Below are 22,196 nucleotides of genomic sequence, written 5' to 3'. Positions count from 1 at the left end.
TTACCTCCGCATTTGATACGAGAAAAAATGAAGTGAGGTGACATTATGTGGTCTTTAAATAGGCTGCATAATGCGATTGAGTAAAAATGAAATACAGTAGTGCCCTGTTAATTACCACATGATCGAGATCGGAACACGCCAGCTATCTGTAGAGGTAGGTATTCTGGGAATTGTCGGTTATCTCCTCGATTTCCGTTGCCCCTCGGGCTCGTCAGAAATAAAAGAAAAATATTTCTGGACCTCAGACTCAAAGTGTGTTAAGTTACACAGAAAACAAGTGGACAATGCACTTTGGCTCTGGGGTCCAGATTTGTTCTGAGTTGAGATAGAACAAAGCGTTCGTGTAGTTGTTTTACAGTCCGTAACAAGTTTGTAGACGTATATTATGTATGTCTCTAATAATTTACATTTTTAAGAATCCAACGACAATTTATTTATAACATATTCTGGGTTAGTTAGAATTTTTATCTACAGATATAGCAGTAGTAATAAACTATAATTCCGCTTTAAACTCTAATTTGTTTGGAATAACAGATTACCCTAAAACTTACTATATGAATATCACATCTGGTTTTTCCGAGGAATCAGGTCTTTGAAATCTTTTCGAACGTATTTTATAAATTAAGCGTGTAGACCAAAAATGAACCACCATTTGTCCAATTATACGTTAATCAAGAAACTGCCGGGAAACCATGTTTCAAATATTGATGCTTTCGTTGATTTAATCTAAATTTCTCAGTTCAAGATCACTTCAATGCCATGGTATACTAGGTCAATGGATTCATCTTGACGTCAGTTAATATATAATTTAATAAAAAATACACAGTGCCATTTAAAGAAACACTGATGACCTTCAAATCCCATTAAAAAGTAATTTCTAAAAATTTGGTTTCTATCGCTATGTACGATTTCTTAAATAGTGTAACTCTGTCCTAGGAAGTTTTTTGATACAGTAACAAATAGCGGAGATATTGAGAGGTTCTGTTTCTTGTGATCCACCCTATAATACCTACAACGTTTTCCACAAAATGTTAAGAGGTGATCCTACGTGTCAAAATAATTGAAAATCAGAAATGATGGTATTTAGAGCTACGTTTCAGAGTTATTAATTGTTGCAAAAACATCTAAAACTCGCGTGAAACGTATCTGACTTGGGACTTATTTCTACAGGCGGCATGCATTAATCAGGTCAGACACAGCGAGGTCAGTAGTATAAGTCTTAAGTCAGACATATTTTACACGTATTTTAGGTATTTTCTCAACAATAATATAATTAATAACACTAAAATAAAGTCTTAAATGCAATTTTATTATTCCTAATTTTCGTCCTATTTTAATCTGTAGAATTACCTTTTAAAAATTTAAAACTTCTGGTACCTATCGTCGAACACTCTGTATAGTTTTACCTATGCTTCTTTATACTGTTGTACTTACGTTTATATATGCACTTACACACATATAGGTATCTATTAACATATTAAATTAAATACGCCTAGTGTCAAACACTTTTTAACTGGATTTTTATTAATAACTGAAAAACGAAACTGTGATGATAATTCAGTCACTTTTAACAATTCTATTCCTATTGTATAACACAAAGACAAGTTTAAGTTATTAGAACAGAAACTGATTTTAGAAACGATTTGGTTTTATTGCTAAGTAAGTTGTGAGTTTGTAATTAAGTACTACTATAGTTAAATGAGAGAAAATAAAAATATCATTGTTAGAGGTATGTAAGTAACAAATCATTAACAGTACAGAAAAATTGTTTGAAAATAAATTTAATAAATTCGTTCTTTAAATATTTAATCAAACAAATGCAATATACAATAATACAAAATGTTGTCAAAATCAATTTTATATTATTCAATAATATTCGTTATCGAAACAATCATTTTGAAAGTAATTTCGAATTTTAATTTTTTCGAAAACGATATGCTTTATTAATAAACTGCATTTCATGTTTTCGATGTACATATTTTTGAATTGTGAACTTTATTGAAGATGTACCATGAATTAAGGGACACCTTGTATAAACTGTTAATGCGTCAACTATCCAATGCGTGGATGTCAGCCGGGTCACAGTCAGCAAGGATGTGACCAGACACGTCAGTATCGATTCACCCCTGGTACCTGGTTTGTTGTGTAAATTGTCAATTCAGGATCGTCTTTGATAGATTGTCACGGGCAAAGGCGGATGTACTTCCGGCTTCCTATAAAGGATGTGCAATCTTCAAGACCTTATCGCAACGTTGATCTTATTGAAACAATGCGCTAATTACGTTGCTGCGCAAGGTACGCGACTCTCTAAGTTTGAATTTCGTTTCAACATTCATTAAAAAATAGGAATGAGAACATTTTTTTTAAATTGGTAACTACATAATAGAAAATAAATTGAATGTGCTCATTGTATTTAATTTATAAAAATTGTGCTAATTTTGAAAGGAGGATGTTAAAAAGTGGTCATATTTTATCCTACTTGCAAATAAATTTAACAGCGTCTGCCGAGAAATAAAGAATGTCCGCATCACTTTTCTGAAAAACGATGAAACAGTTGACAAAAATTAGTACAAAATATGAATATGACAGTGCTTGAACTCATTTAACAATAAGTGCTATGTATTATGTTATTGTTCTTTAGATATTGACGACCGTCAATAAAATTGGTGAGAAAATGAACAGGTGGGTCAACTGAAGATTAATATCGAGCGAAACTGAAGTATTTTAAAATCGTTGCTACATACGGGAAATGGGAACAACAAACATGCATTCATTGAGTTTGCATTCACGTGCGTCTACAAAGACGACTTCCAGTTCGGATTTACTTTTATGTATTAATGCGTAATCAAAATATGTAATCTGATACTTTTAATAATCAATGGGATATAGTGATGTATTCGACTGATGTATAAATTCGTGCTGTGTTACATTTCTCTCTATAATATCCCCTTTATAAATATTGTTTATGCTATTTTCTATACTAAATAGTTATATCTTCTTGTTTCTACTTGTAATTATAATATATCTGTTATAGTAATAACACATTTCGAAAAATATCAACAATTTCGCGGAGAAAAGAGGGGATATGATGTGGCACAAATTTACACATTAAGCCAATAAATAAATAGCATTTCAAAGTTTCCACCTTTTTTGATATGGTCTATGAACTTTAAAGGACTTTATAATTTCATCTAGGAAAAGACTTGAATTTTATAACTTATACAATGTGTCTGTTTTAAGTGGATCGCTGGAATATCTCAGATGGAATTAAAAATATTAAATTATATTTCTACAGAAGATGTTTGGTACCAAAGAGAACATAATGTGGTGCAACTGTTAGTTACATCTGTAAACACACAGAACATGTGTTAGTTATTATTTCGATGTTGCAACGATTTTATGATATATCAGTCCTGTTCGATTTCAATCTTCAATTAATTTACCTGCTAATTTTCTTATTAATTATGCTGATGGTACTTCAGCATCAGAGGAACAATAAAATGAAACTTATTGTTAGATAAATTCGAGTACTATCACATTTTGATACGTGTTCGTACTTATTATTATTAAGGTCGCCTTTAACACTATATAAACTATCAAGAAAACGTATTTGGAAATTATCAATCTACAGTGGTTTTGAATATCAAACATTCAAATCCATTGATTTCCTAATATTCAGTTTTTGAATTCACTTAAATTGTTTAATAGTAATCACTTGATCGATACTATCACTGATTTTCCCATTTTCAAATGCGATTGTCGGAATCAATCGCAATGTATTTTTTAGAAGTTTTATCCAGAGAAAAAGGAACTTTATATTATTTATTTTATGAAACAGTATAATATTTCCAGTGTTATTTTTTCTTATTTTTACAGGCGATTGGATAAATGATACAAGTAATGGACGTGATACTTCGATATCATCGCACATAACAGTTACATCTTGGAACGTAAGTTTCATTTGTAATATTCACATTGTTTCATGCACGAAAATTATATTTTGATTTTAGCAATCACATAATGTCATTGTTCCAACCTTTTACAAGATGAAATGCATCACTTTCACATAATATCTTATCGATTCATGTAAAAAGTTTCGCTCGTATAAACTGCAACATGCAAACCAGTGAAAAATTATTATGAAAACTAACTAACTCATTAATAAAAGGAGTATCTAGAAAGTTTTCAACTTTATTTTATTTAACGGACGGTTCAATGTATGCGTTGTACGCGTACATCTGTTACATATACGAAGTACTTCGAGTTTAATATTCATACATGTATCTTTATACCACCAGGAAGTTTGTAATATTTTATTAAACAAAGCTCAATGTAAAATGTTCTTTATTGCAATTTATTTTCTTCAATAATATACCTAAATCATATACTATCTGAAATACAAATAAAGTATGTGACCACGATTTCGCCATGTTCACATTTAAAGCGTTTTACAATATTTCTAAATACCTATTTACTAAAATTATCAAACATCTCATCACATTTACAGCTTCATCTGAACACTAATGTTATTGTAAATTGAAGCCAAAATTGAAAAATTTTTCAATGACTTACGTTACTTTCCACAGAAACGTTTCAATTATTAGTTCATAAATTTCTCATAAATGGCGAGTTTAAAAACATTGTCGAAATTTTGATCACCTACTTTACATCTTTTACTGAACAAATATTTGATCATAGCGTTTTCTTATAGTTTTTATAAAAAAGAAGCTTCAAAGAGACAGGACATGTATTTTTCTTGCAGGATATGCCATTCTCAGGAATCGCTGAGGAAAATGGAAAATGGGTCGGTAAAGGATACGCGTTTTACATTTTTGATTTAATCAGCACAAAGCTAAATTTTACGTATACCATTGTTCCACCAAAACAGCACATTCTTGGTGACGAAAAGAATGGTATTCTTAGTTTACTTTATAAGAAGGTTTGCTGGATTTGAGAAATCATATTTACAAAACAAAATATAATAGCTATAATGGAAGGCTAACAAAAGATTGAATTTTAATAGGAGGTAGACGTGGCCGTCGCGTTTCTTCCGATATTACCGACAATGGAACAATACTGTACTTTCAGCATTTCACTGGACGAAACGCGATTAACAGCCGTGATGAAAAGACCACAGGAATCGGCTACAGGTTCAGGTCTTCTAGCACCATTCGAGAAGACTGTCTGGCTACTAGTTTTGATATCCTTGATTTTCGTCGGACCAATTATTTATTTATTTGCCACAATCAGGTGTGCTGCACTTTTTAAACAAAATTTAAATAATCTACTTTAATTCTCTATTGACTTTTAATCGCTATATTGTAAATTGAAGGTCGATAAAATAATTTATATTTCTGAATTGAAATAAGGAAACACAAAATTAAAATAATTTAAGATTACTTCTAATTTCCACCAAAGAATCATTCACTAATAAATGAATTTTGATCCTTAAATACAGGGCAAAGTTGTGGCATGATCCAGATTCCGAAAATTTTAGCTTATCTTCTTGTTTCTGGTTTCTTTATAGTTCTCTTTTGAAACAAGGGACAAATATCATCGCTAAAACAGGTGATTTAGTTGCAAATATGTAATATTCATTTTATATTTTTGGTTTGCAATGAATTCATATAGAATCTCTTTTCAAATTACAGATTCAACGCGAATGCTTTTTGCCACTTGGTGGATTTTTATACTAATATTGACGTCCTTTTATACGGCAAATCTCACGGCATTCCTCACAAAGCCTCAATTTACTCTATCCATTAGTTCCTTGCAAGATATTGTACAGAAAGGGTACAATTGGGTTACTTATAAAGGACGTACGATTGATTTTTTGCTTTCTCAAGTAAGATACAAGAAGAAAGATTGTAGGTATTAAAAAGGTTTTCGAAACAGTATTATTATTTTGTCAAATTAACGATGTTTCCAGGATCATCACAATGACTTAAGCTTATTAAATGCGAGCAAATGGCAGGGAAAAGGAATTTTCAAATATTATGAACCATCAAAGGCGATATTGAAATCTGTGAGCACGAGTATGTATTAAAAAATTGTTAATCAATAAAATGGAATAGGTGTTTGTTAATATTGATGAAGGTTTCTATACATGGTACAGAGTGGGACGATAATTGTAATACACAGGAGCAAAAAGTAGTTTTACGTGAAAAAATAAGAAAAAAATCTAGTATAACATTTTCTCATCCTAGGCTTCCGTCTTTGTGCTATATAGGATACAATTGTGCCCATAATTATGAAAGTGGTCTAAGTTAATTCAAACTTTAAAAATAATATTTTCGTATGAGATTCACACAAAATTTCACATTGATAATAAATTTTCATTAATCAAGACTAATAAAATTCTAAATTACAATGTTACACAATGTATAAATACATTTTCTAATTTATTCAAATGTAATCCATTCAATATCCCAAAACAAGAAATATACGACTTAGACCACTTTCATAATTATGAGCACAATTTATAAACATGAGAATCTTTCTTAACGTTAATTTAAAAAGGCTAAAATAACAAAAAATATTTCTATACATATATAAGTCATTAATAGTGTATTTTATTCTGTTTTGTTCTTTTAGAAAGACTTTTCCTAGCAGAGGCACATTATTTGCAAACGTTGATATTCCAAGACTACGTGAATAAAACTCGCAAACATTTGGATCACAGTTTGCGTTGTACTTATGTTATAATGCCTGGAAGCATTTTGGTGATAAATCGCGCATTTGGATTTTCTCATGGTTCTACTATGGAAAAACAAATTAATAAAATGTATGCTTCCTTTAATATACGTATAAGGATAAATTATCGAAAATTAAAAAATATCACTAATTATTTTTATGTCCGTAACATTAAATAACATTTTTAATGATAGGTTACTAAGATTGGTAGAGACGGGAATTATACAGCACAAACAAGACGAAGACTTGCCATTAGCAGAAATTTGTCCAGTTGATCTGCGCTCGACCGAAAGACAACTGCGAAATACTGACCTTCTTCTAACGTATAAAGTTGTTGTAGCTGGGTATACGATTGCCACGGTTATCTTTTTAATTGAAATAATTCTTGCGTTTGTGTTGAGGCGAAGAAAAAAAAGAAAAGAAAATACGCACAGTTTGAAAAAGAAATTACAGAATGATTCAATTAAGAATTCTCCTTCTCAAAAACAGTTAAATTTATTAAAAGAAAGTTCTCCACCGATTTATCAAAATACAGAGAATATTTTGATGCAAAGAAGACAACAGCTTATTAATGGGAAGAATTATTATGTAGTTACTGATAAAGATGGTGATCAAAGATTTATTCCTATTAGAGCTCCTTCTGCTTTCCTTTTTCAATACACGGCTTAATTAATATTTAATACCTGTATTAACAATAATTATTTATTACTGTATAATATTTGAGTATTGATATCTTTTACTTATAACTCTATGATTTTTTATTACTATATGTATTATAATTAACTTAATATTAAATAAAGATTTATAAGTTTATTAAATACATATTAAATATTTCAATATCTTGTACCAAATTTGTTTTATATGCAAATTTTTCGAATTAATTTTATGTATTCTTCTTTATAAAATATAGATACTTCTTTAGAAAATAATAAATATATTTAATTTATTAACAGGACCGAATTTATCATAAGGCGCATTAGGCGCAAAGTGGGGCCTCAGCCTTTGTGGGTCCATATTTTAAAACTTATTTTTTATAAACAATAATAGATAAAACAGCCTGAGTGTAGGAAAATTCCTTAAAATATATCTTGACGGTCCAGCTTCTTGATACAATAAATGTGTTTATTTTAACTGAACAATTTAGTTACATATTACTTTTTTAAAATTTTAATTTGAATTGATTTATTTTTATAGTCTTTTTCAATGCAAATATATATTAATGTTGTATTTATTTTATTTTATTAAAATGAGTTATTATAGGAATCTCGACAAAAATAATTTAAGTTTCAATAAATTTTAAAAAAATGTGTATCAATTTAATTAACTGAAATAGACGTTCTTTTGAAACTTATTGGTCTCCAAAAGTGTAAATGCGGCCCTATTTATTAATCAATTATTTAGTCATGAAAGTTGGACAAAACATATCGTACAAGAATGCGTGAAAATTTCAGTAAACTATTTAATACCTACATTGTTTTAATTTTTCTGCCACAACAGTCACAAATAGATCATGATCTTTTACGCCTGCGCATAGATCTACTCAAATAGTGCGTTAAAAGAACGCAATGTTTATGTTGCACGTATTTCTAGTAAGCCTTTTTCTTACATTTTTCTTATTATTAACACATTCTTTGTAAATGGCTATTAACAGCTATTAACAACTAATAACAGCGTAATAATAATTTATAATTTATAATAATAAGTATAAAAATCTGGTGTAGGGAATTATAAGTTTTCTTACTAGCTGGCGCTAATCGAATATTCTATTCTGTTGGTAGTATTGAGTTCAAGATTTAGGAGTTGAGCAGTTAATAAACAATAATACAAACAAGAAAATATACATCGAATGGGCGGACGTTTTTGTAAACATACGAGATCTTTTGTATTTAAAGAGTTTCAGTATTTAGTGTGTGAACAGAAATGTAGCCATTTAATTTTATCTGTTTTTCTCCCAGGAGATAAACTACGATTCTCGTTATATTATTCTTTATTGTATGAAAATCTCACTATCGTAGCTTTTAATAAATTTAAGGTAATTTATTTTCAAAAGTTTTTCGTATGTTCGTATTATATTTTATTATACATACAAAGAGCTTTTTGATAATATACATTATATTATTATTTATACCTTGAAAACAGTCTATTGATAGTGTAAACATTCACATAAAATATTTCAGATATAGCTAACGGAATGACTGAAGAAAACACTGAGATCTGTGGGTTTCTAGATATTAAATATCTTGGTGGTAAATATAAGGTTCAAAAGGTTAAAAAGAGAGCGTTAGCGCCACGGAAAGTTTGGAAAAGACATTGGTGTTCAATAAAAAAGCTAAGTCCTGATTTAGGGATTAAAGTACAACTTGATTATGGCATTAGTAGCACCAGTACTGTCTCACCAAATGACCAAGATAATTCTATAATAGTACCATTAGATGCTATTGTTTGTCGTACTCAATCTAGATCCAAGCAATTCGCCTTTGGTATATTTCGTACCAAAGAAAGGAAACCATTATTGTATCTAGCTGGTAATTCAGAGATAGAATCTCAACGTTGGATAACAAATATTAGGCAATTGTTAAAACCTAGGAGGCATCAGTGTGAATCTGGATCTTATAACGTATCTCTTATTGATAATGCACATTCCAAAGCATCAGGACTCACTGGTACTATAAGCTTTTATTATAAAAAGAGCTTATATATTTAAATTTATTTCTAATTATTGCTATACTTTAATAGGTCTATATGGTGACTTAATTACTAACACAATAGGAATCCTTATAAAAGATATTTCCTCTGGTGAAGTAATAGAAACTTTTGAATGGAAAGAGTTCAATCAATTTCATTTGATAACAGCTGGTCAACCAGAAGATGTTAAATGTATTTGTGTAATTCATACAAGTAAAGAATTCCGTGGTGGAATTGGAGAGCTTCATATGTTTTGTTTAGAAGCTAGTAAATTGCTACAAGATTTAGTCACACAGGGACGTGGGCCAAGAAATAAAATCAATCGAAGACTTCTAAGTTTAAGCGAAGGTGATCTTAGATTGTCACTCTGTGAAGAAATACGACGCAATTGCACAGTTGTGAATAGGACAGAATTAAGAATGTTCAACAGAAATCGAGAGAGTGATATAGGACGTGAAGGAATGAATTCTAAGATATATAATAATGTGACTGAACATGTTTATCAACCAGAACCAGATAGTGTTCCAAATATTAGTGGCCCAAATTTAGGTTTATCTGTTCCTCATGACAGAAGAATTTCTGACATTTCTGTAGCTTCTGGAATTTATGAGGAAATCTCAGATGAAACAGAAAGTTGCAAAGCAAGTACTTCTAATTTCTACATGGATCAATTCTTTCATAATCGTCCATCAGAAGAACCACCACCTTTACCTCCACGACAAAGATGTGCCTCAGAATCCATGAAAGGTGCCAGGTTTGTATTTATAATTAATGATAATTAATTTGATTTATATTTTATTTAATTTTACATATTTTAAGGTTGCACGACATTCGGATTTCTGATCGCAGTATCGTATCTGTAACATCTAACCGACATTCTATAATGGGCAGAAGAAATGAATTTACATTTAACAGAATAATGGATAACTGTATTTATGTTCCTATGTCACCTCGATTAAGAGATATTGCTTTAGGTAATCTACAAACTCAAGCGTCCATGCAAGAAAATGACTACGTTATTATGCGATGAATAATTAAGGAAAGTCTAGTGAGCAAACTTCTATGAAAAGTTAATTGACACTTAATATTTTATACTTAATCTCTTTTCTCATGGTTTTTTGTTTATTTTTTATGCCTCCATGAAGTAATTTGTTTATTTTGAAGTTAAGCTACGAATAGAACTTAAATGAAACTACTTAAAAAAATATAAGGATAACAGAGCAGGGGTCGAAAGATAACAAAACAAAAATGTCTAAATATTTATTCGTAAAAAATTTCGCAATTGTCCATTCAAATATAAATTTGTACAGGGGTGAGGTTTCGATTGGACGAAATAGTACTGAAACATACTATTAGAATAAGTGTATTGCTTGAGTTTCAATTATGACAGCATATCTTTCGTTTGTTATTAATTTTTCGATTTTATTTTATTTTATTTTAAAGTTTTCAATTAATCCATTGCTGTCAGTCGGTATTTTGAACCCAGCCCTTGATTCGTAAAGATATCAAATTCTTCACGATTTAAGAGTGCTCTACGTACATCATCCAAAACGATTACCTTCGGATATCTATAAATTAGAAGAAAAGACTGTCACGATTTTGTGATATAAAATTTACATTGACGTTTACGGTACAATGAGTAATTGTGAGTTTTATAAAAATATACATGCAAATGAATGTTTCTGATGAAAAAGAATTATATTTACCCATTATCACTACATCTCTCCCAAGCTTTTGCCAAAGACATTCGAACCAGATCATCTATCAAACACTCAACAGCCTAAAAAAATGTAAACATTTATAAGATGAAATATTATGACATAATTAAAGATGAATTAAACTATAAATCCACGATTTTTAGACCACTTCAAATAATTTAACAGAATAAGCTTATACGCAAAACTAATTAGTTTCTAGTTGCTAATAAATTGCAATAATCAAAATTTTTTAAATATTTTTTTGTTATAAATAAAATAGGTCACCTTAATGTTTTTAAATGGAACTATATATTTTTTAATGCGTAAACAGTAAGAAAGGTAAATATGACTTGAGAAGATATACATTGTATTATAATTTTAGAATTGGTTGGAGTTCATATCCAAAGTGAGTACCTTTATTTTTCCAAAAAACACTTGAAAAACCAAGTTTTTCAACACTTTTTTATAAAAAAAACAACGAGTTATAAGAAATAATGCATTAAAAAATATATGGTTCCATTAAAAAAAATTGAGGTGACCTATTTTTTTTATTTCAGAAATCTTAATTGTTACAATTTTTGGCGACTAAAACCTACTTAATTTTATGTGTAAAATTTTTCTACCGAACAAGTTGAAGCGGTCCAAAAAACGGTGATACCGTTATGCTATGCGCTCTGTATAAAACTTTACATGATATAGAAGATTAAATCAACAATTAGATCGAATGATTTGTGTTTTTACCTGCATTATCATTCGGCTAGCTGCACAATATATTACATTTGGTAAAATTTCCTCAGAAATTAATTTAATACCAATTTCTCTTGCAGTTTCACAAACAAAGTCATAAAGTGGCACTAATTTTGTTTCCAGTTCCAATACTGCAATATTTGTATTTGAAAATGCTTTATTTTCCTTTTTTTCTTTTAGACCCTTTCTTTTATTTTTTAATGAAGGTTCATTATTTACAATATCAACTTCAACATCAAATTCATTGGTCTGTTGCAAATTAGAATCAAGCAATTTATCATTTGATCGACCTGGATACATTTGTAACCACTTACAAAAAGCATCAGGTTCAGTACATGTGAATGTGCTTTTGGTAATTACAGAAGTAGATGAATTTTTTTGTTGTTTCATTGATTGAACAACAATATTAGAACAAAGTGGTGTGTGACCATGTAATCGTGACCAAATCATTATTTCTTTAATAGTCCATAGTTCCTCTTCTGAGAATGACTTCTTTTTTAAAAAGCCCCGTATCATTTTTGCTCGATTCCATTCACAGGCAGTTCGTTTAGCAACACTATATTGGAAGAATTCTTCCTCACTAACACAGGCATAAGGATGAATTTGTTTATATTCAGAATCTGATGCATTTTGAGTCACAATGGGCATCTTTCTAATAATAAATCTCAATAATCCTTCAATATTCATATTTTTTGCTGCTTCAATTGTCCTGAGAAGTTCATCATAAAATTCTTTTTTATTTTGTAGTTTGTGTTTATCTTTACCCAAAGTAATTTTTGGCTTTAATTGTAATTTTAATTCTTTTTCATCTTGATTATTTCCTTTCTGAATATGTTGTTCAGGTTCCAATTCCCTTTGTATATCAGGAATACGATCGTTTTGTAGATTTCTTCTTTCAGCTATTTTTAATGCTGGTATGTTGGAATTTACGTTTAGAACTACACTTTTAGAAAGTTGAAATTTTATTCCTTGCTGTGCTTCTTTTCCACTACAATTTGAACCTGGAGGCTTTTTTAGTAAACTAATACCACGAAAGCCAGGTACATTTACCTTTGATTTTGTTGGATCATTATTTAATTTATCTACAGGGATAGTTTTATTATTTTGAAGAACTAAGACATGTTTGTTTGATGATTCAAACAATGGTGGAATAGAGATTTCCAAAGGACAAAGATTAGATTGGATTCTTGAGCAAGATAATGGAAGTACTCTCATTATGCTCCGATTAAATTCATTTGTTAATGAAGATGAGGGTGGTTTTATTTCTTCTTTACTCAAGTCTCCATTAATGGAAGACTCGGTTATAGATAAATTAGTGTTTTGTAACATTTTTTCTTTCTGTTCTACATCTTGTTTAGAAATTTCATTTATCGGTAAATTTGTTAATCTCGATATCGTTGCTGAATGATCGATAGTCAAGTTTTCTTCGAAATTGTCTATATAACTTGATTTACAGTAATCATGATCACGTTCAATAAAAAACCGCAATTGTTCAATAGATTTAACATTTGTATTAATGTCACCATCTTGTAGATGCTCTTGTTTAATAGTCACATCATAATCTTTATTTGTCAAGTCAGTTGATTGATTTACATCTTTATTAGTAAAATCAAATGTGAAATTAGAGTGTTCGTCATTTTCTATTTTAACTTTGCAATTATCAACAGAATTTGTCTCCATTTGAAATTCATTTTCACTGCACGATTGAACGACGTTCTTGTCCGCATTTCGTTTAGAATTTCGAGAATCTGCATAAATCCATATATCGACAAGAGTTTCAGATCCTAATGTTTGGAGGCCCGTATAAGTACGATCCAATTTCAAATGATGAATTATATCCATCGGTTTATTGAGTGCACTTTTAAAGTGCAATTGTACTCTTAATGGAAACTCACCCCAACCACGTCTTGAAAGACAGAATGGTACTGCTGTAACTTCCACAACATCATTAGGTCTATAACTAGGATGCAAAAAAAACCTGACTTTACTGACAAAATCGTCTATATCAGGATTTTCTTTATTTCCTCTAACATACATTGTCCACTTGTGACTAGCTGCATCTTCTCTCCATTCTGGAGGAATCCATTTTGAAATATTTCCAATAATTATCCGTTTTCTAACTTTATGCCTAATGCCTCTTGATGGACATGGTGGTTCTGGAATCCCACTTTTTGGTGGAATGTATCGTGGTATCTTTTTCGGTCGTACTTCCTCATCTACTTCATTACCTCGCTTTTCTGAAGAACCATAGTCTGAAGTCTCTTCTATCTTTTCTGACTTCAATGAAATACAGTCAGATATATTTGTGGGAAAGGTTGAAGTTGAATGTGTTGCAGTAGAATAATTTCCATTGTCTGATGTTGTTGCTGATGTAGAAACCACTGAATTATCATATACTTTTGGTGATTTACCTATTAATTGCTTTATAGCAGGATGAATTTGAGTTTGTTTTGCTTCTTCACCTTGTGAACTTTGACATTGTTTACGATTGTAGAAATCAGTAACTATAACATAACGTAAAAGATGCAAGACTTTCGATGCTCTCTGCAATCTCTCTTGTATTTCTAAAACTTCTTTTTCTTTAGCATTTATTTCTTGAGAAAATTCTTTTTCGATAATAGCTGTTATCTTTTTTGCGGTATTGCTTCGGGCTAAAAATGAGACTAAATGTTATTTTATAGTAATAGAATTTACAATTATACGTTTAAAACTAGAAAGTAATTCTAATAAAAAGCAATTTTATTAAGAAAAGAAGTATATTCATTAAGCTACAGGTTAGATACATAACATTTATAGACAAAACATTGTATAAAGTCTATTAAAATATACATTACCATTTTCTTCATAAACACGCTGATGCTTTTCGTTGTTTGCGATAGACGACCCGTAATCGGGATCCTGATCTTTTAAAGTACTCATTTACCATACTCAATTTTAAACGTATATCTTGACGAAACAATATAGAGGTATATCGCGTTATCGTAAATAGGTAACACCTCTACGTTGCAATACACGTTGTGTGTCTTTATTATTGATAACGTCGTTTCTTCTCACTGTGATAATACTTTGTCGTTTAAATACCGAACATGTGCTCTGTACTTTGTTTTGAAGTCTCTTCTAAAACACGTTTACAACCCTGAATAACCTTCTTTAAATAAACAATAAAGATTAATTTTTCACTCCGAAACATTTTAACTGAGAAAAAATTATTATTTAAAATACAGAACTTATTAAATATCTCGATATCATATGTGAAATCCTATACATGGTTCTATCATTACAAATATGAACACATATACAGGGTGTCTTTAAAAACTGATGTCTTGTCAAATTTTACTCTTTTTTTTACATTTCTTCTACAGAATATTATAATGTAAAAACAGCACTCAGCTTCAAGTCTTAAACTTAAAAAGAATATATTTTGCTAGTAGCCTAAGTAATTTTTAAAGCTGCAATAAATTGTACTGAACATCATTTACAAAATTTTAACTTGACTCTTTAAGTATGTTGCAGATTGCGGGTAAATTGTAACTTTGTAAAATTTGACGGAAAATTATGAATGAGAAGTGAGAGGCGCAAGTATGTATTGAAATATATCTCGAAACTGTTAGACTATTTAAGTGTTCCTGATTTTATTTGTCAAATGCAAGTTTTTTGTAAATCAACTGATTTGATTGATAAAATCGATCTATATTTCTGACGATTTATCTTTCTATTTCTGCTCATTGAATACTATTACTTCTCCGATTCTGATATGTTTTTTAAATTCCTTCTTGGATTCTTCTACCCAATCAAAAAGTGATGTTCGCTGAATTTCCCTAATGGGTTATCCTTTGATCATCCTATCATCTTTTCTGGAAGATAGGTAAGCTTTGTGCTTTTAGGGGTCGGAAACTCCTGAGCAGAATTTATGATCTGTAAATAGAGATTTCTCTAATAGAGAAATTTCAATCTTCTTAAATAAAGTTTTCTGTAATCTTAACATTAGAATTACCATACAAATAAACAAATTTTATTTTCTGCACACTAAATAACTCTTATCAAAACTTAATTTCTTGTACTTAAAAAAGCATTTGTCAATATATAAAATAAATTTTTTATAACCGTATTTAATATATACTGACAAAATTGGTACAGAACTTATAAAGTAAGTTTAAATTTAAGTTTTATACGCTTTATAATTTCCCGCGATACGATATAGATGGCAACACTATTTTTGCGGTGCAAGATGGTTGAAAATTGTCCCTAATCCTTCCTGTCAAATTTTTACCCCGCAACAGAACTGCAATTTAAGCCCCGTTCTTTAGGTCCCTATTCTGTGAAAACAAATGTGAAGTAATTGTTATGTGTTATGTATTTAAAGTTGGTAATAAATTTTATAATAAAGTGTACGCTTTACAAAAAAATAAGACGTAAGAAAAAAAAACAAGAAATTTTTGCTGTCGAGTTTCTAAGACCGTTATTACAAAGAAACATTCTTGCTTGCGGATTTATTACCTATGAAGCAGAATTAAAAAATTCAACACGTATAGTTAAAAACTTTACTTTCTCACCAACTTGAAACTTTTATTTACAAATTTTCTTTTAGCCGACTGAAGTAACATAATTACATACTCCATAAAATTGTATTAAAAATCGCGTGAAACATTATTCAATTCTCGCGATTCCTCAGTGTTTAGTAACAAAATATTACGCAGGGATTTTCTTCACAGTGTACCCTGGGGAAAATGTTACTCGAAAAATTGGCAACATGATTAGCCTGGCAGTGTGTGCAAGTGTAGTCATGGCTGTCTGACAAAACATTCGAAATAACAAGAATTAATGTAGTAGTTGGTTATCAAAAGTATAATGTTGTGGCTTTTACGAAGCGTAACATCGCTTTGATTCGGATTTCCAAGAACTCGTCGGCGACGTCGCGGTTCTATGATCTGATTTGAGTTCACATACTTGAACGGACTTCGTGAATATCCTACAAGAATAATAATAAATAAGTGGGCAGCAGATCGGTAGTCAGAAAGGAAGTACGGGGGTTCAAGGTGCAGCTGAGCGAGAGCCTGTGAGAGGTTCCGTTCTGAGGTCTCGTCGAACGAGCATCGCGACCAACGACCACCGACGATCGATTACGCAAGATGACCATTCTGTCGAAGAAGAAGACAAACGCCTCAAAAGATAGACGAGAAGGAGGCAGCACTTCCGAAGTCGATGTTCACGGAGTGCAAAACGAGCATAACTCCGGAACCATCGCTCTACCCAATAGCCCTTATCAGGTGAATGAATAATCTCCTTTTTGTGACTATGGTAGTCGGGCCTATACCTTGCATAGTAGTTGCGAGAGTGAACCTTAAACGACCTTTTGCGAACCGTGACAGGTACGTGCAGCGAACGGTTTCGCGGTCGATCTCCACGGTGTTCAAACCGATCACGGATCTGGTTCTATCGTTCTTACCGGTAGTTCCTACGAGGTGAGAAATAAAAGGACCATTTTTTTATATTTTTAATCATTCTTTCGATGTTATATGTTTATATAAGTTACGGTACAAAATGCAGCTTTGAGCTTAATGTATTATTTATTAATGATCGTGCTGTTAATTTTACTGCAATTTGAACATTTATAATTAATAATGATTTAATTATTGATGGTGATATGTAACTCGAATAGAAACAGTGTTTTTGTTGATTTATGAAATAGAATTTGTTCCATTTTGAATCTGATAGTTGACATATTGAGACTTCCAAACACAGAACCCATCACAAATATAGTTATTGTATATTTTCTATTAATTGTTCTTCATTTGCCTCATTAATAATCAAATAATTGAAATATGGCCTTGTATACCATACGCAAGTAATATGGTACTGATTTTTAAAAATACTTTTTTGCCCTAGACGACACCTATCCTCTTATTAAAATGTATATATGAAAATTGAAAATGAATTATAAACCATAATGTTTATGTGCATTATTTAATTTATATTTTTACGTTATTTTTAAATTATAGGCCAGTGTTGACCGACGAGAAGACAAACATTTTGAAGAAGGAGGTGGTCCAAGTCATGGCAAACGTCATAGGCAACGAGCAAGTCCACACAGGTATATGATTCATGCGAAATGAAAAATTTGTAGTTATTATACAATCACATTATCATTTGTCTCATATTTAATTATCATTGATCAGTGGATGCCTTGGAAGAAATTCACGTTCCAAACGTGAAAGGGAAAGAGATAGAGGTCGGGAGAGGGACAGAGAAAGGGAACGAGAAAGAGAACGGCAAGCTACACCACCTACTGCCTCTTGTAGTGGCTTACAAGGTTTGTATTCACAATATTCTATTCTTATTTACAAATTTTATATGTAAAATCTTACTTGATTTGATTTATTCAGCTACAGATGCTAGTGTAATAACCAATAATCGAATGGCTATTGTTGGAGCTGCTGCAAATTTAGAACATGAATTAGCCAATGGTTATAATAGTGGGGACGAATATACTGGCAGGACTGGGAATAATCTTACACTAGCTGAATGGCAGGAGGTTAAATTAATTTATTATTTTTTTGAAAGATTAAAGTTCAGCATTTCATTATCTGAATATATAATTGTTAAAATAATTTCTTTACGTATATAGCGAGACCGATGGTTTGAGAAACGAATGCGGAAAATGGGCTTTATTGTTAAGAAAATGGGTGAAGATGGAGCATGTCTCTTCAGAGCTGTTGCAGATCAAGTTTATGGTGATCAAGAAATGCATGGTGTAGTACGGAAACATTGTATGGACTATATTGTGAGTAATATAAATGTAATTTCAATTGTTGTTTCAAGATAAATGTATTGATTGTATTAATTACCCTTTATAGGCTTCCAATCAAGAATTTTTTTCTCACTTCGTAGCGGAAGATTTTAGCACGTATGTAGATAGAAAACGACAGGAATACGTTCATGGAAATCATATAGAAATGCAAGCAATGTCTGAAATGTATAATCGCAGTATTCAATTGTATTGCTACAGTACTGGTATGTATAAATATATGCTTACATGATTTCTAGACTGGAAACAAACTTTTTTAGTTATTAGTGATACTCCTTTGTACTTCTATATAGAACCTATCAATATCTTCCATACAATGGTTGAAAGTGATAATGAACCAATACGATTATCTTATCAACGTGGTAGTCATTATAATAGTATAGTAGATCCATATAAAGCTACCATTGGTGTTGGACTCGGTTTACCATCATATAATCCTGGTGCTGCGGATCGACAACTTATATCTGACGCTGTTCGTCAAAGTGAAGATCTACATATTGAACAGGTAGACAAACTTATTTTATTTTTCAATTATTTTAGAGTGAAATTAATTTAGTATGCAGGTAATAAAGTCGAATACAGATAAAAACTGATCAAACAAGGTGTAACAAATATAGCCTTAGATATTTTAAGGGGTGGTAGGAGATCCAAATTGGAACACGAAATGTCCTATGACATAGTGTCCGATTTGCCTTCGTTTTGCAATGATAATGTTTCAAAGTTAACATATCTATATACTAAACTAACAATCAGAAAATTCTGTAATTTTACAGATGCATTGAAGGACAGAAATGAAGAAAAAAAGTCTTAATACATTTTAGTTCTAAGTTTAAAGCTCTATCTCTTACGGTTTAATTTTTATAAAGTTTTAAATATCAAAAATGCTTGTGGAACCTATACTCTCATCCATAAGTCACGAAACGTATGCAATGGACGAGAATGTATAAAGTGTCCTGTAATTTATGGACGGGAGTGTATGTAAAATACACAGATGAAGTGTAGATCAAAAGACTGTCAGCAATCAGCTGTTCAAGATGACCCAGTAACCCAATCAGGAGGGACCGCTTACAGTAGAAGTCCCATTGAAGAACTTGTGTCTATGAGGGCCTTAACACGTGTTAAGGGCTTTCCAAACCAAACAACCTTCTGAAGCAACCGAATGGTCTAGGTCAACGGACTCTTTCAATGTGTTTGTCTCACTGATATGCGCGAGCTACTCTTCGTTTCAAAACATGGCTTCAAGGTATTATTACTACAAAATGAAAATGAATCTGACACTATGTCATAGGACATTTTGTGTTTCAATTTGGATCTCCTACTACCACTTAAAATATCAAAGGCTGTACTTATCACAACCTGTATTAACAAACTAAAAAGGACTGTCTGTATTTTGTATTACAGACGATGCTAGAAGATAAAATAAAAGCAACCGACTGGGAAGCAACAAACGAAGCAATAGAGGAACAAGTTGCCAGAGAAAGTTACTTGCAATGGTTAAGGGACAATGAAATGCGAAAAGCGGTAAGTTGCGTGTAATTTTTGTCTGTCGTTTTGTACTAGCGGTATTAAAAGTCCTGGTTTTCAAATAAAGCGATCAGCTAGTAGTAGCAGTACAAGTACAGTGACAAGTGCGCAACACAGTCATACACATTTTCATCCCCATGGAGGTCGTGGACAACAACGTAGTCATACTTCTTCTCCAACCACGACCCAAACTAGCCAAGATACTTTACGCAATTCACCTAAGGTCCGTTCTATACATGAACGTTTTGTAACGATATAATTTAAAAATTTATATATTATATTAATAATTTCAGGTAAACGATGCAGTAAGATACAATAAGAGATCGCCACAGCATCAGTCAACTCAAGGTTCGGCTATATCTCATCATGCTCCAGATTTTGAATCTAAAATTTCTCAGGAACCTATGCCAGGAAGCAGTAAGGAAACTCACGCTTCACCAGATATCTCGTTGTTCAATCGCCTTCCTCCGGAAGTATTCGGTAAGCATTTGATTATAGGTTATAGTAGATCTTAACGACAATGATTTTCATTATAAAATGATTTAAATAAAATCTATATTTATACGTAATTAGGTTTAACTGATTGGGAGGATAGTGACATACTCTCTCAAGTGTTGGCAGCGTCGCAACAGGAATACTTAGACAGCTTGAAACAATCACGAAGTTCTCCATCTGGAAACGATACTAACAATATATTAGATTCCAATAACAGTTAATTCTTAAAATCGTTATCGATGAAGTTCAAAGAAATACTGCAGCAAAAGCATATAGCATTTATATGCAGTGTTTTTCATAGGGTGTGATATATATAAAAAAGTAAGACAGTTCTAAATTAAAAACTAAAGTAATTCTTAATGTTATCACATGATTATCAACTGCCAAAAGTCATTAATGATTATCAACTGCCAAAAGTCATTAATGATTACACTGTGACTTGGCACCAGTGCGCGTCACAAAGCTAAATACATGCCTAATAAATTTTACTTTAAAGTTACTAACAACAGATCATGTTATAATAACTTTTATTGATAGTTTACTCTAGGTTTATACATAACCAAGTTGTAAGTAAATGCATATTTAAAAAAGATTACTGTTTTTGTTTATGGAAACAGCGATGAAAATTATTGTATGTTCACAAACTAAATAAGAAAGTGATTAAACCCAAAATATGTTTAATGTTTGTCATGTCGTAATTATAATAATCACGTAATAGCATCAAGAATTATTTTATTATAGTTTTAACATTTTTCATTTGACAGATACGTATGCATCTTATGAGACACTCTGTATATATTGCAATATCATCAAATTGTGCATTACATTAGGGTATAAGATGGTTTGCTTTTTCATTGGAGTAAATGTTATGCAGTGAGCATAATCGTTCGATTTTTTCCCTGAATAGTCGATGTGTGCATAAGTATTCTAAAAAAGGAAAGATACACGCATCGCCATTACTGCACTTTTTGAACACCAGAGTAGTTATACATTTCTCCTGCCCGCAGCGTTTCACTTCACCAGGATTGATATTTTATATGAACGCAAAAGCAGTCCCTTTTCTTGTCACTACCACAGACAGTGTTAGATTATCCTAAAATTCTCTACGTATTCTCAGATACAACGTTTATTATTGCAAAATATACAATCTAATCTGATAAACTGCGTAGTTGTGACATTTTTTTCGTGGTACAGTATAGTACACTTAAACGCTTTAGGAAAATCTTTAATGCGTTATTTGTAAAAACACTATAAATAAAATTGCTACGACGTAAAGTAAAGCCGAAATTTTTCCTTTCCTATGGTGTGTGCTATTAATTCAGAAATAGTCATACGTTGGTTTCAAAACGTTTAAAAATCGTTTACAATACGAACTTGATAATATGTATAGGGTGTTTGATAAGATACAAGTTCTAGGAATATTAATTAATATTAAAGTAATCTCATAAATTATGATGCAGGACAATGTGTTTTTGTAAACACTTTTTATGAATAATAAATCTAAGATTCGTGCACATAACATTCCCAAAATGTGCTTAAATTTGTTTGTT

The 22,196-nt window shown here is 31.1% G+C and overlaps 4 protein-coding genes across 6 annotated transcripts; 3 read left to right on the top strand and 1 right to left on the bottom strand.

The window, feature by feature from the left end:
- Positions 1 to 2,203: 2,203 nt before the first annotated feature.
- Positions 2,204 to 7,362, top strand: Ir76b (Ionotropic receptor 76b). Its single transcript, XM_076384194.1, has 9 exons — positions 2,204 to 2,295; positions 3,877 to 3,950; positions 4,763 to 4,939; positions 5,024 to 5,250; positions 5,459 to 5,568; positions 5,652 to 5,845; positions 5,930 to 6,035; positions 6,595 to 6,784; positions 6,888 to 7,362. Exons 1-9 carry the CDS (start codon positions 2,223 to 2,225, stop codon positions 7,360 to 7,362), a joined length of 1,626 nt encoding a protein of 541 aa, XP_076240309.1. The 5' UTR covers positions 2,204 to 2,222.
- A 1,292-nt stretch (positions 7,363 to 8,654) lies between these two features.
- Positions 8,655 to 10,543, top strand: LOC143183768 (uncharacterized). Its single transcript, XM_076385475.1, has 4 exons — positions 8,655 to 8,725; positions 8,871 to 9,356; positions 9,430 to 10,132; positions 10,198 to 10,543. Exons 2-4 carry the CDS (start codon positions 8,885 to 8,887, stop codon positions 10,406 to 10,408), a joined length of 1,386 nt encoding a protein of 461 aa, XP_076241590.1. The 5' UTR covers positions 8,655 to 8,725; positions 8,871 to 8,884; the 3' UTR covers positions 10,409 to 10,543.
- Positions 10,544 to 10,625: 82 nt separating this feature from the next.
- On the bottom strand, positions 10,626 to 15,031 carry D12 (YEATS domain containing 2 homolog D12). The gene is made up of 4 exons (XM_076385474.1): positions 14,657 to 15,031; positions 11,817 to 14,473; positions 11,085 to 11,158; positions 10,626 to 10,946 (listed from the first exon to the last, which is right to left on the bottom strand). Exons 1-4 carry the CDS (start codon positions 14,739 to 14,741, stop codon positions 10,829 to 10,831), a joined length of 2,934 nt encoding a protein of 977 aa, XP_076241589.1. The 5' UTR covers positions 14,742 to 15,031; the 3' UTR covers positions 10,626 to 10,828.
- Positions 15,032 to 16,596: 1,565 nt separating this feature from the next.
- Duba (Deubiquitinating enzyme A) lies at positions 16,597 to 22,165 on the top strand. Of its 3 annotated transcripts, XM_076385222.1 has the most exons (12): positions 16,597 to 17,089; positions 17,192 to 17,284; positions 17,822 to 17,913; positions 17,999 to 18,132; positions 18,206 to 18,354; positions 18,448 to 18,603; positions 18,677 to 18,833; positions 18,921 to 19,132; positions 20,029 to 20,148; positions 20,219 to 20,374; positions 20,445 to 20,631; positions 20,725 to 22,165. In XM_076385222.1, exons 1-12 carry the CDS (start codon positions 16,952 to 16,954, stop codon positions 20,865 to 20,867), a joined length of 1,737 nt encoding a protein of 578 aa, XP_076241337.1. In that variant the 5' UTR covers positions 16,597 to 16,951; the 3' UTR covers positions 20,868 to 22,165. The 3 variants fall into 3 exon arrangements, with proteins under 3 accessions (XP_076241337.1, XP_076241338.1, XP_076241339.1); XM_076385223.1 differs by lacking the exon at positions 17,192 to 17,284; XM_076385224.1 differs by lacking the exon at positions 20,219 to 20,374.
- Positions 22,166 to 22,196: the final 31 nt, after the last annotated feature.

This window comes from Calliopsis andreniformis, chromosome 9 (assembly GCF_051401765.1).
Source record: "Calliopsis andreniformis isolate RMS-2024a chromosome 9, iyCalAndr_principal, whole genome shotgun sequence".
Taxonomy (NCBI): Eukaryota; Metazoa; Arthropoda; class Insecta; order Hymenoptera; family Andrenidae; genus Calliopsis; species Calliopsis andreniformis.
This window is presented reverse-complemented; position numbering and strand designations above follow the sequence as displayed.

Excerpts from the sequence above, each read along its gene's own strand:
- Ir76b (XM_076384194.1), top strand. The coding sequence starts at position 2,223 with ATGTGCAATCTTCAAGACCTTATCGCAACGTTGATCTTATTGAAACAA. Across the intron at positions 4,940-5,023 it reads TTAGTTTACTTTATAAGAAG|GAGGTAGACGTGGCCGTCGC; the intron begins GTTTGCTGGATT and ends GAATTTTAATAG. Across the intron at positions 6,036-6,594 it reads ATTGAAATCTGTGAGCACGA|AAAGACTTTTCCTAGCAGAG; the intron begins GTATGTATTAAA and ends TTGTTCTTTTAG.
- LOC143183768 (XM_076385475.1), top strand. The coding sequence starts at position 8,885 with ATGACTGAAGAAAACACTGAGATCTGTGGGTTTCTAGATATTAAATAT. Across the intron at positions 9,357-9,429 it reads CAAAGCATCAGGACTCACTG|GTCTATATGGTGACTTAATT; the intron begins GTACTATAAGCT and ends ATACTTTAATAG. Across the intron at positions 10,133-10,197 it reads GAATCCATGAAAGGTGCCAG|GTTGCACGACATTCGGATTT; the intron begins GTTTGTATTTAT and ends ACATATTTTAAG.
- D12 (XM_076385474.1), bottom strand. The coding sequence starts at position 14,741 with ATGAGTACTTTAAAAGATCAGGATCCCGATTACGGGTCGTCTATCGCA. Across the intron at positions 14,474-14,656 it reads GCGTGTTTATGAAGAAAATG|CCCGAAGCAATACCGCAAAA; the intron begins GTAATGTATATT and ends TCTCATTTTTAG. Across the intron at positions 11,159-11,816 it reads CTAGCCGAATGATAATGCAG|GCTGTTGAGTGTTTGATAGA; the intron begins GTAAAAACACAA and ends ACATTTTTTTAG.
- Duba (XM_076385222.1), top strand. The coding sequence starts at position 16,952 with ATGACCATTCTGTCGAAGAAGAAGACAAACGCCTCAAAAGATAGACGA. Across the intron at positions 19,133-20,028 it reads AAGATCTACATATTGAACAG|ACGATGCTAGAAGATAAAAT; the intron begins GTAGACAAACTT and ends TTTGTATTACAG. Across the intron at positions 20,632-20,724 it reads CCTTCCTCCGGAAGTATTCG|GTTTAACTGATTGGGAGGAT; the intron begins GTAAGCATTTGA and ends ATACGTAATTAG.